Source organism: Botrytis fragariae, assembly GCF_013461495.1.
Source record: "Botrytis fragariae strain BVB16 chromosome Unknown tig00000270, whole genome shotgun sequence".
NCBI classification, from domain to species: Eukaryota; Fungi; Ascomycota; class Leotiomycetes; order Helotiales; family Sclerotiniaceae; genus Botrytis; species Botrytis fragariae.
Window position 1 is genome coordinate 48,806 of NW_023501006.1, and position 15,385 is coordinate 64,190.

Sequence of the window (15,385 nt, forward strand, 5' to 3'; positions counted from 1 at the left end):
CGACCTCTTGCCACCCCATATTATCATCATTCTAGACTCCAGTCCAAGGCACCTAGTAGATAGTACTTTGATGCTAAGGCCATACTGAATCCTCTGATGTTTTCGGAATTTATGCGGTTTGGACTGTGCAGGTCATCTCGTCTGAGGTTTGAGAGAGATGTGATGAGGTGTGTATAGGTTGAGATGGAATTACAAAGGTTCATTAAACAAACATCCGAAGTTTGAACCAGTTCGGCCCAGATATTTCGATGGGCGTGTACTTTATACCGTGTTTCAAGTATCATTGTGTAGGGTGATTCTGCAGTGCGATGTAAAGGCAATCTGTAACGAAGAATGATCGAGTATCGCGGCCCTTGTTTCAAATTTGAGAGAGAAACAAAATGTGACACGTTCCCGTGGTAGATTCGATCTAGATGTTCAGCAAAGAAGTTTGTCTCGAGATTACTGCCGATAGTTGAGTAGAGGTTCCTTTGAAGAATCGCCATTTTTGAGTCATGTGTCGGAGAAGATACGCCTCTTGCTGTATAATTTCATGTGAGGGATTATTTGAGTGTTCTGAATGCCCACCTAGGTAGATACTCGTACCTTCTATTAACATCTGCTAATAAATGTTGTGTTTAATGAAAGTTTGAAGAGTATTTGACAAGCGATACTTGGTATATCGATAAATATCTGGGGTCAACAGAAAAAAATGGTATAGTTGCAATTACATAGATGTTGGTTAGACTGCCTCGATACTCCCTAGCTCCCTGGTACATTTAACACTCGGAAAGAAAATGCATTTCGCTCCAAGATCGGATTATCCACACATCCTTCAATCAGCCTTCATTACGCACAGACAGGTAGATCAGCATAATCTTTGGTTGATATTTGCTTACGAAAGAACATATGACTGACTGACTGGTGACTGACATGAAAACAAACAGACGAAGAGTGCCTTTACATCAATTGCCCATAACTTACCTTTTGTGACCTAGCTAGTGACCATTCGAAACATGTTTGGCGGGCACATGAAACTGATTACTACACCTAGCTAGGTACATGCATTTCACGACATATCTTCTCAACCGCATCTCCAATCCATCGTCAAATCTGTTGACTTCACACATCTACCTATCTACTATCATATCTTTTGCCCCGCCAGTACATAGTGAGAGTGGATAGGTAGGTAGGTAGGTACAGGTAGCCTTATCAAATAACAACTGGAATGGATAGATGATGTCATAGACACAACTCACAGGATGGATGGACCATCTTAAGGCCAGCGAGTAAATCATCATCAGATACTTCACATCTCATTGGCTTTCCTGCGAAACGGCTCTGAAGGACTGGTCTATCACAAGAATAACGGCTACCTGTGATTTGTTATGAAAGCCATCTCTAATCTGAACACATCAGTTTCTCCTTCCTCAACGGGCGTTATAGAGAATAACATCCTGTTATTCTCGTCGCTGGAAATCTTGCCGTGATGGCTGACTTGAGCTTACCTTCAACAAGCTTTGTGAGCAGAAGGTTAAATCCTTCTACCTTTGTAGTATCAGAGGACGATTCGTATGGAGAGCAACCATATATCTACATCAAATTGGGTTTCAACTCCGTGATCATAACGGATACGGGATGCAATTCGCCTCGAGACAGGACAATCAAACTTACATCATTACGCCAATTTATCGAAAGATACCCTATTTCATCCTTTAACAATCAAAGTTTGAATCCGAATGGCGAGAAGCCATACATCATAATCTGCACTCATTGTCACTATGATCATATTCTTGGCCTTCCAGACTTTCTGTCGTCAAAACCTACCATTGTAGCCTCGGAGAATGGTAAATCTTTCATTCTCGAAGATTTGCCGACGAGTTCTCTTTGTAAATATATGAACGTATCGACACCCAATTACAAAGTGTCACACTGGGCTCGTCAGCTGGAGTACTTCTCGATGCACAACACCCACTTCCGCATCCAGTTCATACAAATCCCAGGCGTAAGCTCGATCGGCCATTTCATATCATTCTCTACTATCTTCAGTTTTACTTGAATGTTTCATCTACCACGTCCTCCTTCTCTTCCGAAAGTCTTCCTTCATGTGCGATCACTAATTCTCGGCGTTAGCATACACCCGACTCACTTGCCTGGTATGATATTGAAGAACAATATTTGTTTGTTGGGGATACTCTCTACACAAGACACAGATATCCTGTCATATCCGAGCTTCCAGATGAGGCAGATCAAAATCCTAGTCCACCTTCTACTCAAGGCGCGATAATTTTTCCGGAAGAGGGAGGCAATTGGATTCAATACATGGCATCACTTAACCTACTCTCATCTTTCGCAAAGCATCGAAATTCTGAACTCAGTAGGCTGCATGAATCGAGCGAGACAGCGGTACCAAGAGTACGAGTTGCTTGTGGCCACTTGACGTATGCAGTGGACGCGGAGGAGATGATACTCGAGGTACAAGCTTTGTTCTGCAGGATCATTTCAGGAAAGGTTGCAGTGAAAAGGACTGACGTGAAGAGAGGGGTCATACACGACTATTGGTTGGAGAGCGATGAGTCTAAATACGGAGTTATGGCACCTCGTCATCTCGCCGAGGAGGCGAGACTACACTTTCAACCTAAGCAATGAGCAGTAAAGTATCTGAAGTATTGATTTTCAGCCTCAATGTCTTGGTATGGCTGTGATCTCGATCTCAGCTATTACAAGGGCAGTTCTCTAGTTGCAGAATTCGCTACATCAATTCGCGATCCATGCAAGCCATCAAAGGTTTGGACAGGGAACCTTGAAATATCATTCTTGACCGCTACAATGCATACAATTCAAGGAACAATTGACTTCCGGAATGAACTGCATTTGACATTGACATGTCCGCACTACAGAAACACGTGCTTCATCCCCTCTGGTACTTCTGATACGCAAATCATGAAACGCATCTGAGATAAACGTTGATTGAAACGTTGCATTGCCTTTGTATATCAGGGCTACTTTCCCGCTGGTCATATGGTACTCAGAGCATTGCATACACCTAATTCATTTTAGCGTTTCCAAAAAATTTCTTCAATTTAATCCCAAACCCCCAAAATCGGCTGTCTGCCCAACAAGACTTAAGCATAATAGACAATAAATACATCAGATGAGACATCCATTCCCATGCTACGAACTCGCAAGCCCAAAATCGGAAAGGCGCAGTACCCCTCCACCAAAGTGAAAGGCTTGGAAGGCACGTGAGATACTCGTGCAATGGTCTGGTGGATGTGCTGTCACGGAAAGGTGCAGATTCCAAGGGTACGAAAACCGCTCGGAAAGGTGCAGAGGTACTGAGGTTGTGAGAGACGGGATGGTTATAGAGATGAATATCGGAGAATTGTATCTCTAATAGCGATGCTGTGAAATTACATTCAGTGTTTCGTGCGCCAAAATGAGAGAATGTCTGATTGTCTAGGTGAGGCGAGGGGAGAAAAGGGGCATAAAATTAGCTGAAACATACAGGTCCCGACCAATCAGTTGTACCTTAGCGCCACTTTCCTAGCTGCCAGAAGAAAGAAGAAAGTTCACATCGGACCGTTGCACAAGAAAAACAAACGCCGAACTTCTAACCCATTTGGTTCACCCGGACAGTTCCGATCGGTTATGCTTTCCGCTCGCACACTAGAAGGTGTCAATTAATCTATCGCTTGAAGCGACTGGTTGGCACATGTGAATAAGATTTATTCAGGGAAAGATAAGCATTTGAGTGAATATCTGATCTTGTCACAAGCATTGATGAAGCTTTCGGTACTTCCTCCATAATGCTCATGCCATTAATCTTTCCGTATCGTCTTCTAAGGTCATTGCTTCTCATTATTCCTCACTCCCTTTGAACGTCAGCTCATTTCCTCCACACCTCTGCACATTCACAATCATCATGGTGAGACAAACTCAAACCTAGCCTCCACCCCTCGGTGGCTTTCACAAAGCTCATTGACTTATCAATGAACGCTGCACAAACCATCAAATCACATCCCAACTACGTCGGCTCAGAAACCCATTTCAATATTTTCCCTTACAAAAATGCCACCGACAAAGCTGTCGTATAACCCGATATGCACACCACAATGCAGAATCCATGAAGTGGTTTCTACTATTGTTCTCACCGTGGTACTGCATATACTTTGCAGTAATCAGTACTTTTATCATTTTGAGTTGCTGTTGTATGCGTAAGTGACTTGGGATTGCATCCTGGATTACCTTGTATAAAGTTTATTTCCAATTGTTTATATTAAAGATCTGATAGTTGGATTGTTGTTTTCTTCTACGTATACTATTCTGGAAATAAATTCGCTACGTTTTTATCCCGCTGCTTGCGGATTATCTTTTCCGCAATATCATTTCGGCATCGCCTACTTTCCCGCAGGAGGTCAATTTGTTTGCTACAGAAGATATGTCATCCTACAATATCTAGCAATCACTCATACTGAATTCCTATCTGAAACTTCCTGGTAGAAAACGGCGGCATTTAGTATCCGTTGGTCGGTCTCGGTGGCACCTTCATACTCCACACTCTCCTCTCCACTTGATTATAAAGAGCTGGTAAACTTGACATTCTGTGAATCATACAATCCTGTCTTAAGATCCCAGATGATGATCGATGAAAGGAGAGAGATACTGTGATTGCTTCATCCACTAGCTTTTGGACATTTGAATCGAATAAATCACAGGGGAGTTGACTGAAAGTTGAATGGTAATTCACTTACACTGAATCACCTATACGGAAATCAAGCCCCATACGGATCCAATATCTAAGATCAGCCTCTACTAGCATAGCCCAGGCTATGAGATTAATTCCTTGAAATTTTGGGGCTGTCAAAGTCTTTCCACGTCTCCAAACAGACATAAAAGAAGCAAGACTTCCTTCAACCTCCTCCCCATATCCCACAACCAAACAATATAACAAATAACAACACTCTCTCAAACATGCCCTTCACAAGAGAAAGGGTCTACGACCCCGAAATCGCCCAAACCCACACCACCACCTCCTCAGACCAAGACCAACCCCTCAACTCCAAGGAAATCGCAATTCACAGAACATCCCTCCAAGAAGGGAGTACCTGGTACGCCAAAGCTCATCGCTACACCAGTCGTTTCGGCGTCGAATCCCGCGGTATCGAACGCGTTCCCAGCGATGAACGCAGTACTGCTGGTATGAGCCAGATAGGCACGTTATGGTTATCAGCCAACTTGGTCGTGTCGTCTTTTGCGCTTGGGGCATTGAGCTACCCGGTTTTTCATCTGGGGTTTGTGGATACGGTGCTGATTATTCTGTTTGTGAATTTGCTGGGGGTGGTACCAGTTGCGTTTTTCTCAATGTTTGGACCGAGGTTTGGGTTGAGACAGATGGTTTTGAGTAGGTTTTATTTTGGATGGTATGGAGTTAAGATTAGTGAGTTTGCCTCCCTTTTTTCTGAATCTATTGTATCATCAAGTTTCGCTCGGAAAATTATACTAATTTCTCTAGTTGCAATCCTTAACTGTCTTGCATGTATTGGCTGGTCCGCCGTGAACGTCATAGTCGGCGCGCAACTCTTCAACGCTGTGAACCCTCGCATGCCTGGCTGGGCGGGCATAATCGTCATCGCAGTGGCTACCTTCGTCGTGACCCTTTTTGGCTACAAAATCGTACACACTTATGAACGCTACTCCTGGATCCCCTGTCTCATAATCTTCCTCATTGTGCTTGGAGAATTTGCCCATAGTGGCAACTTCATCAACACTCCCATGGGCATGGGTAAATCCGAAACAGGCGCTTGTCTCTCCTTCGCAGCGAATATTTTTGGTTTTGCCACGGGCTGGACAAGCTATGCCGCAGATTATACCGTATATCAACCTGTCGACCGCAGTCGACAATCCATCTTCCTCTGGACATTCGCCGGTTTGATATTTCCGCTTCTATTCACCGAAATGTTGGGCGCAGCTGTCGCTACGGCAATGGCTGGCAACGGAGGAAACAACGTCTTCATGAGCAACTACACCAATTCAGGAATCGGAGGACTCCTCTCTTCAGTCCTCGACCCCCCACTTGGCAGATTCGGACAATTCTGCATCATCATCCTCGCTCTCTCCATCATCGCAAACAACTGTCCAAACATCTATTCCGTCTCTCTCTCCCTGCAAGTGCTATCCTCAGCCACCGCACGCGTACCGCGTTTCGTGTGGACCTTCATCGGAACACTCATCTACTGCGCGATTGCCATTCCGGGGTACGGAAATTTCGAATCGGTGCTGGAGAATTTCATGCTCGTGATCGCGTACTGGCTTGCGATATATGAGGGAATCGCACTCTCGGAGCATGTGTTCTTTAAAAAGGGATTCCAAGGATATAGACCCGAGAATTACATGGATGCGAGTCGGTTGCCGCCGGGAATAGCTGCCATGGTGGCTTTTCTTTTTGGGGTCATGGGCGCGGTGTTGGGTATGGCGCAGGTGTGGTTCACGGGGCCGATTGGGAAACTTTGTGGTGCGGAGTATGGCGGGGATGTTGGGTTTGAGCTGGCTTTTGCGTTTTCGGCAATCTCGTATTGTGGCTTGAGGTGGTTGGAGATTAGGAGGTTTGGTAGGTAGGTGACATGGTGGGTCTGGGGTTGGATGCGTCGCGCTAGGTTGAATGTATAATATATGACATGACTTGACTTGACATGACATGATGCGATTTGGGATATGGTGGCGGGTGCTTTGTTCATGGAACTATCATGGCGACGGGTTTATTCTATAAAAATATCAGGACAAAGGTTGGTGGGCGGCGAGATTTATGAAAGTATGTATTCATAGGTAGGAGAGGAAAGCAAAGCAAGCAATAGAAAGCAAATATCAAATGTTAATGCGACTGACCTCTATTGGTCCTAACAGCCGCACTTGGGTATCTATCTTTGTGAGCGTAAAAATTATGCGAGCAACCTCTATTGGTCCTAACAGCCGCACTTGGGTATCTATCTTTGTGAGCGTAAAAATTATGCGAGCAACCTCTATTATGCATTGCATTCTCGTGAATTCTCTATCCTTGCTCCGGTTTAAATGGCCTTCCTGGTTCAACCACGCTGCATCACAGATAGCTACCCTTCTGAAATCGACTGCCGAAGTCCGCCGCTTTATTCAGCAATTCCTTCTTCTTTGCATGTCCTAATCGCCCCCCTAATGCCATATCCTTTTCTCTATCAAAACCCCTCTTACTTGGGTCATCCTCTTCCTCCTTCTTTCCCTTTCCTCCTACTACGCTCCCTTCCGCATGTGCTTCATATAGAGATTTCCCTCTATTCTTAGCGTTGTATTCCCTGACCCTCCTATCTGTCTCTTCCGCCGCCCTACTTTCAGCTATTGTACGCGCAGATCCATTACTAGTAGAGGCAGCAGATTCTTGACGGCCCAAGACCGCATCCTCAAGCCGTTGACGCTTTTCTTCCGGAGTTTCAGTCCAGATAGCAGATACGCCGGTCTTCTCCGCCGGAGCTTTGGAGCCCTTGCCTCCTGCAAACTTGCGCGCTTTCAGCTTGGTAGGATCGATCTTGGTGGTCCAGTCGGAGGAAGTGGGAGGGGCAAGCATCCAGTCTGGACGTTGGGGTTTTGCGGGTTCATTTGATTTAGCGGCCGCGGCCTGGGCTTCACGCGCCTGCTGAGATGCGAGAGCAATGGCGGCAGCACTTCCTGCTGTAGGAGGGAGGGAAGGGCCATAGTCCGAGTCGCTGTCGGAATCTGAATTCGCTGGATATGAAGGTCGTTCCGAGAGAGAAGCGGGTGGAGGAGCGGGCCCTAAAACGCGTTTTGGCGGCGGGGATGGCTTTCGTTGATTAGGAGTTGAAGGACCATATGAATCGTCATCGTCTGAACTTGCGATTTCGAGCTCATCTGGGTTTTTGGAAGGTAGGGATGGTCCTGTCATGCGTGGAGAGGTAGGTTTCGGTGGTGCAGAGGGTCCTATAACTCTTCGTGGTGGAGATCGAGATATCTTGGCGTTGGAGGACTGAATGGATGGGCCATAGTCATCATCATCGCTGCTCTCTATATTGACTTCATCTGGATTTGTTGAAGATGGTAGAGGGGGACCAAGAACTCGTGGTGGAGCTGCTGCTTGTATTTTGCGCGGTGGTGAATTAGGTAGTTCGGAATCGTCAATTGAGCGTTTTCGCTTTTGAAGATGGGGAGGTAGTTCAGGGCCTACGGAAGGCATGATGGTATTCAGTAAATTATTTTCTGGGTATGAAATGTCGAATATGATTAAAGGTGTATGTTGTGGAAAGAGGATGTGAGGATGGTTAACTTCAATATTTATGTAACCACGATCCAATTGGATAGTTATTTCCGAGCCGTGCCACAGAATCTCAGAAGGTTGCGTGCCTGAGCGATTGTCATCACGAATCAATCAGCACTTAATTCATCACTTGCAGTTGGTTTGACTTGTCCTGTGAATACTTGACTTTATAATAGGGATAAAACGTCGCGAGTGCAGTAAAATAATTGTCGCCGGTTGTAAGCGACTTGTCCTATCACAAGCTTGAAGCTATTACATAGGGTCTCAAACACCACCTTAGAGCTCACCAGCCCATGCAACACAATTACGATAACACTTTGCAAAGGATCAAATCACGACGCTTCTAAATTTGTTTTGTACTAGATGTTGGTCTGAGAAACCAGGTCTGCGAGAGTCCACGGACTGCGGCGCAAACAATTTAAGCTGTGGAATGATGCGCCAGAGCAGGTAGTCTCGATGACCCCTCCTTCGGAAAACAGTGGTGGTGCGGAGGAAGATACGGTTGATGAACACGATATTCTCGGAAATGGATTCGCGGATACATCGCAAGACGTCGACACAGAAGATGTAGAGCATTTGGCTAGAGGTCGGATTTCTGAGCTGCTACAAGAAGAGAGAGATGAGGGCACCTTGACGCCGCAGAAGTTGGGGAATGGTACAAAGTACAAGCAGCCTCAAGATTTTGAGAATGCATCCGAGGATGGATCTGTGGGAGCACCTCCTCGGAGGATCAGTAGTCCTATAGACTCAGTCTTATCTATTCCGGACGATTCTCCCTCTGTCCAGGTAGGATAAATCATGAAGGCAATAGAAGATTGCTAATATTTGGTAGGGCTCAATGTTGTCTTCTCCTGCTGGAAGTGGTATACTGCCATCAGTCGCATCAAGGCCGGGCCTCGATAGTCCTACTCCATCGTTTCGACCATTCGACCGCCGGTTCTCCTCGCGTCTTTCCATATCATCCTTAAACGTTCCTCGCTCTAGCTCGCCTGGATTCATGAGACCACATTCGCGGCAGGTTTCAATTAACAGCCAGATGTTACAAGATTCAGGAGATACAGATACACCGTCCCCACCTTGGGAGGTTGTGCGGTGGACAAAATTGAAGAAACTTAGCGGGCAAGCGTTTTCTGAAGTTGGCAAGCGTAATTTTGGTACAACAACATGTATAGCAGTTTCTGCATCTATAGTGCTAGGCACATCGAAAGGAGTAATTTTAATTTTTGACTACCATCAAAATCTCAAATCTATAATTGGACCAGGTACAAAGGGTAAGCATCCAAGATTCAATATTCGTTTTAGCTCTATAACTGATCACCCTAGCTGTTGAATCTGGCGCCGTAACTTCTATTGCCATATCTGCTGATCATCTTGTGGTTGCTGGTGGTCATGCCAATGGCAGTATTTTCACGTGGGAAACCGCAAGACCAGCCCGCCCATTTCTTCATATTCCATCGCTCGAACCCTTCCAATTAGCGAACCGCAGTGCCGATGGCCATGCTCCAAACATTGCGATTCGACATCTAGGATTCTTGGGCACTAGACATACGGCACTTGTGTCAGCAGATGATCGTGGAATGGCCTTTTCGCATCTTGCAACAAGAGGTATGGGTGCTGTTGGACGAACAGTCCGAACCACTAGAATACTCGGTCGGTATCCCAACGACATCGGCACTTCCGGGAAGCCTCGAAAACCAAGCACGGTCTTGGCTTTCTCACCTCTGCCGCTTGGAAATGTAGAAAAAGGAACTGATACTCTAGGGTTGACTGCAATGCTAACTCCTTATCTACTCGTAATTGTGTCCACAACTCCAATCGCTCAAACTCAACACAAAGCTGCTCGACCAAAAGAGGTTGCTGCTCACAGCGCTATGAGTGGTTGCCTCGCATGGTTTCCTGCAGTAAAACTGAAGGTTCCAGATCCTGATGATGGTAGCCAGAGCTCTAAAGTTAAGCTGGTATATTGTTGGTCCAACATTTTGACTGTGCTGGACGTGGAAGAAACGCCATCTGACAACAAAGATAAACCACCAAGTCTATCCTTTAAACCTCGTAGTCGGTGGAGGGCGGAAGAAGCTATTGTTGCCGTTCAGTGGCTTAGTCGATCCGTTCTCACAGTATTGACGATTACACAGCGCCTGATAATTTTGGAAGACGTAAGTATGCGAATGACTGAAGCATTCGACTTAGTACACAAACATATCTTTCACCAGGATTTGTTTTCCGAACAACTGCATACCTTGGTGGAGCAATTGGACGAAGAAGATCCATCTATGCATGGTGTTGTTGCAGATGCATTTTATACGAGCTTTAAAGCTTACAAGAGTCGAATGTTTCTCCTTGGCTTCAATGATGTATCAATAGGAACACTATCAAATTGGGCAGACCGACTAATCGCATTGATGGAAGATGGTGATTACATTGGTGCCATTCAATTGGCGACATCTTACTATACTGGTGATGCAGATAAGTTGACCATTGGGCTACCGGAGGATACTACATTACGACATTCTATGGTACAAGACAAATTGGTCGAGATTATGACTGCTTCTCTCAAATTTGCTTTCGGTCAGCGACAAAGATACCCGGCTGCTACAGATGACCACCTCAAGCAATTGGCTGAAGCTTGCTTCGAAGCATCTCTTAGTATCAACGACGTTGATTTCCTCTTCGATGAGGCTTTTGAATGGTACGAGGATGGAGGTTCGGAAGGTATTTTTCTTGAGGTTCTAGAACAGTACATATTAGAACAACGTCTTACCTCGATACCACCTACTGTGGTTAAATCCATGGTTTCCTACTTCGTTAGCAAAGGCTTCGAAAGTCGCTTGGAAGAGATGATTTGCCAAATGGAGACGGCAACATTAGATATCGACGAGGTCACTACCCTCTGCAAACAGCACAATCTTTACGATGCCCTTATTTACGTCTGGAACCAAGCATTGCACGATTACATAACCCCTCTCATTGATCTTCTCACATTATTGGTTCCCCTGGTTCAAAATGGCGAATCTTTCCACGATGGGAACTTGATGGAAGATCCCATTTTTGGTGTTAATGCATTGAAAATGTTTCCATACATGTCATATACGTTTACAGGCCGAGTTTACCCTACCGGCGATCAACTTGAGGACCAAGAAGCTATGAACGCTAAAGCCGAACTATACTGGTTTCTCTTCTCTGGAAAAACAATTTCTTGGCCGAAAGGAAATACTAAGCCCTTTCTAACAAAGCCGAACGAAGAGATTGAGCCTTCTTTTCCTTACTTAAGAATGATTCTCAAATTTGATGCACCAAGCTTTCTCAGTGCTTTAAACGAGGCATTCGAGGATTCTTTTCTCAATGATACGCCCGACCGTGCTGTCAATGGTGGCTCAAATCGTGATATGTCGGAGGAGCATGTGTTTGGCCTTTCCGTCAACAGACAATATATCGTCACGATACTCCTAGAGGTGATGAATGCCCACGAATTTGCATCAGAAGATACTATCTATTTGGATATGTTCATCGCTCGGAATTTACCAAAGTTTCCTCAGTATTTATTGCTCTCTGGGACATCTCTGCACAAAGTCTTGACAGGCTTATGTAATTATCCTGGTGAGGATCTTGCAGATGATGCTCAACTCAGTGCAGAATACCTACTTTCAGTATACCATCCGACTGATCTAGCCTCATTAATGCCTTTATTTCAAAAGGCAGGTTTTTATCGAGTTCTGAAAAGCATATACAAATCAGACAAACAATATAGCCAACTTGTTCAGGCATACTTTGATGATCCCGAGGATCGAGAAAAAACATTCGATTGTATAGCTGACTGCCTGAGACCTCGCTCTGGATTAACCAAGCGACAGGTTCGAGAGGTGCATGAAGTTATTGAGAAGCATGCAAGTGATCTGGTCGGGCTCGACGCTAAAAAAGCTGCCTTGACGATCCATAACTATGCTCCTACTCTCCACGAAAAGACGTTGGCCTCTCTTCCCGAACTTTCAGAGGTACAGTATATCTATTTGCACAGTATTATGGAAGCAGCAACTGGACAAGAAGAGAGCCCAAAACGCCCATCCCCTAGTGAATATACCGAGCAATATGTTCAGCTTATGTGTAAATATGACGCTCAACATGTGGTGGATTACGTTGAATTAGTGCAATCATCTGATCTCCGACTTGAGAAAGTCTTACCTTATATGGAAGAGAGCGGCGTTGTCGATGCTGCTGTGGTTTTGATGGCTCGCGAAGGTCAAATCAGAGCTGGTATGGATCGACTGATAGAACATTTAAGGGTATTAGAGGCTACTCTGACGGGTATTCTTTTCGCATCGGCTGACGCTACGGGATCCTTGAATGCAAGCGAAGCCGTAGAAAATGCTCTCACTGCGCTTCAAAAATATATCAATGTGGGAATTTGGTTATGCCAAAGCCAAACGTCGACGCAATCAAACCATATGAACGGAACTCCTAGTAAAAGAAAGTCTTCCGGAAAATCTGAGCTTCTTCCCGAAGAGGTGCTTTGGTTAGATCTTATAGATATTGCGGTACAAATCACCCGCACACTGTCTCCAGGCCTGGACGACGCAAAAGCATCAATGCCAAATGAAGTGGATCGTGAGAAGTTCACCACTCAACTCCGTACTCTTGTCCAGCGAACTTTTACAGCTCTCTTAACCTCGACATCAACGCCAACGTCCTTCGGTGAAAACTTATCTTTCTTGCGTATCTTACGAGCATTCTTGACGAAGGCATCAATTTCGTCTCCAAACCTTAGTGATCTGCGCTCCGTGCTTGCTTCAGTATTTTCAGCATATGCTTATGAGGAGAGTATTCTGAGCTTAGCGAATCGATTACTCGACAAAGATCTCTTCGTCAATGTGCAGTCTGTTACCAATCTTCGTCAAAGAGGATGGAGACCACGAGGCTCCACTTGTGAGGGTTGTGGTCGAAGGGCATGGGGGCCTGGTGTTTCGGGTGATGTATTTTCTCAGTGGGAAGAACGACAAGAGCTGGAAGAACAGGAGCGACAGAAAAGACGAATGCTTTTGAGCGGAGGTGCTCCTGAACGAGGGAAGGGGGTAGCTCCAGCTAGAAGTGATAGTTTACCAAAGTTTGACGATGATAGTAGTGGGCACAGGAATGGCAAAGGTAAAGGAAAGAGCATGGATGAAGAATCGGCAGCAGGGCCTCGAGATGAATTGAATAGTCAACGGGGTGGCAATGATGATAATGATAACAAGGGTCAGCAGGAGTTAGGACCACTAGTGGTGTTTGCTTGTAGACATATTTATCATCGGGCTTGCTTGGAGGCAATACAAACCGATGATACTGCGACAAGGCATGGGATTCATGATGGAAGGGAATTCAGGTGTCCTATAGATGGGTAGTAATAGGAATACATTAATGGTATTTGTTGTGTAATATTTTAGTTGACTCGCATATCCTTTTCAAAACTTAGTTTTCCCGTGACGACCACCATTTCATCACAACAAAGTTCCATACGAACGCTGTATCATGAGTCCGTAGAGCAAACCGTTATTGATGCGAAGCTCTTTGACTTCACTTAACTTAAAAATGTTCAAGCATCTTGCTTCGTATTCTCCACCACCGTACGGAAACATACAAATTTTCCGGACCAGCCACACTTTTACATTTCCAGCCACGCTGCGACTAGTACATCGGTACCTGAAGCTAATTTAGATGACTAATCTGGCAGAAACGAATCATGTCCTTGATTTTGACAGAAAGGATGATCACTGAGGTATTTTTGTATGGAAATTAGCAGGTGAGACCATAAACCGGAGGATCTTGGCCGTATTCCAAGCCACCAAATATATGTGATGTTGTTAGTATAAGGTTCTCGTTCGGACATCTTTCGTGCTTGCGACGTATCCTACTTTTCTTGTCTCACATTTCCTACTTACTCTGAAGTCGTGATTTAAAAGCAACTCGCGAGTCGCAATCAATATTCATTAAAGAAATACCCTAGACCTCAAACGAAGTCTTGGTGTTGGATACGCTTCTGTAACACCGCATGAAACTCGACAGCCGGGTATTGAGATTACCGTGTGAAAGAGACCCAAGCACCGCCTCGTTGGATTTGGGTACTTCTGGAGTACTTCTCTAGAGCAGGAAGTCCTGAGTCTTGGTTTTGGTACTTTGTTTACACTAATTCCTACAATCAAACGATAGCGAACGGACGGGAGATATTATTAAACGATAACATTTCATATATTGTGATTTCGAAGACGACATAATTGGGGTGTTGATCGAAAGATGGACGGCGACTTGTCAATAATTATGGAGCGGGCGGCCAATGAGACTACAATCGAATGTGATAGATATGGTACTTGTTTTGAAAGTGATGATGTTCCTTTTTGGCTCACCAAGGTTTGTTTGCTGGTTGAAATAGAAAGTTAGGCTATATACTAACGATGTTCAATAGACGGGACAAATAATCAGATGGTCAGTCTTCTGGGGGCTGTTCCTCATTTTCATGCTATGGATTATTGTCGGATATTGGCATGCGAAGAGAAGAATAAGAAAGGGCTTGAAACCGTTGGCATATCATAGGGTAAGGAGCCTTAAACAGACTGCACGGAAGGACAATGCTAACAATGAGTAGTGGATGTTGAACAGACGACAACGAGCACAATATGACCCAGCCTATCAGACCCCCAACGTATACTACAATCAATTTCCAGCGGCAGGGGGACAATATGGCATGCACCCTATGCCACCGCCAATGTATGATCCGAATGCGCCATTGCCACCCACATATCAACCACCTGCTGGAGCGACTAAAGTCGATCCGTCACAATGGAGATCAGAACCAACAAGACGTCCAGCCGATGATGGTGGAGAGTCTGCTCCCGATTATGAGGCACCTCCTGGACCTCCTCCAAATCTCCAAACAAACAATACTGGCGCGAGCAATAATCCATTTCGAGGTTAGTCGTAAAGGGATGTTTAATGAATGTTAGTGTTTGGGTATGCTTAATACGGCTGGTGAGGAGATTGAAATTGAAGAGGGATCAGCTTTCATGAGAAATCATTGTGAATAAATGTACTATCCGGAATAGAACAATAGAAGATGCTGAAATTCAAAATATGTTATTA

General features: G+C 45.0%; 4 protein-coding genes across 4 annotated transcripts; 3 read left to right on the top strand and 1 right to left on the bottom strand.

Moving 5' to 3' along the window:
* Window positions 1–1,468: 1,468 nt before the first annotated feature.
* Bfra_012184 (putative metallo-hydrolase oxidoreductase protein) lies at window positions 1,469–2,628 on the top strand (the record flags this gene model as incomplete). The annotated part of the gene is made up of 2 exons (XM_037342503.1): window positions 1,469–1,984; window positions 2,113–2,628. The coding sequence occupies 2 exons, from the start codon at window positions 1,469–1,471 to the stop codon at window positions 2,626–2,628; spliced, it is 1,032 nt and encodes a 343-aa protein (XP_037187487.1).
* A 2,325-nt stretch (window positions 2,629–4,953) lies between these two features.
* Bfra_012185 (putative purine-cytosine permease protein) lies at window positions 4,954–6,597 on the top strand (the record flags this gene model as incomplete). Its single annotated transcript, XM_037342504.1, has 2 exons — window positions 4,954–5,419; window positions 5,495–6,597. 2 exons carry the CDS (start codon window positions 4,954–4,956, stop codon window positions 6,595–6,597), a joined length of 1,569 nt encoding a protein of 522 aa, XP_037187488.1.
* Window positions 6,598–7,075: 478 nt separating this feature from the next.
* On the bottom strand, window positions 7,076–8,197 carry Bfra_012186 (uncharacterized protein; the record flags this gene model as incomplete). Its single annotated transcript, XM_037342505.1, has 1 exon — window positions 7,076–8,197. The coding sequence occupies one exon, from the start codon at window positions 8,195–8,197 to the stop codon at window positions 7,076–7,078; it is 1,122 nt and encodes a 373-aa protein (XP_037187489.1).
* Window positions 8,198–8,734: 537 nt separating this feature from the next.
* Bfra_012187 (putative vacuolar assembly sorting protein vps8 protein) lies at window positions 8,735–15,221 on the top strand (the record flags this gene model as incomplete). The annotated part of the gene is made up of 6 exons (XM_037342506.1): window positions 8,735–9,064; window positions 9,111–9,549; window positions 9,602–13,535; window positions 14,515–14,656; window positions 14,712–14,840; window positions 14,892–15,221. 6 exons carry the CDS (start codon window positions 8,735–8,737, stop codon window positions 15,219–15,221), a joined length of 5,304 nt encoding a protein of 1,767 aa, XP_037187490.1.
* Window positions 15,222–15,385: the final 164 nt, after the last annotated feature.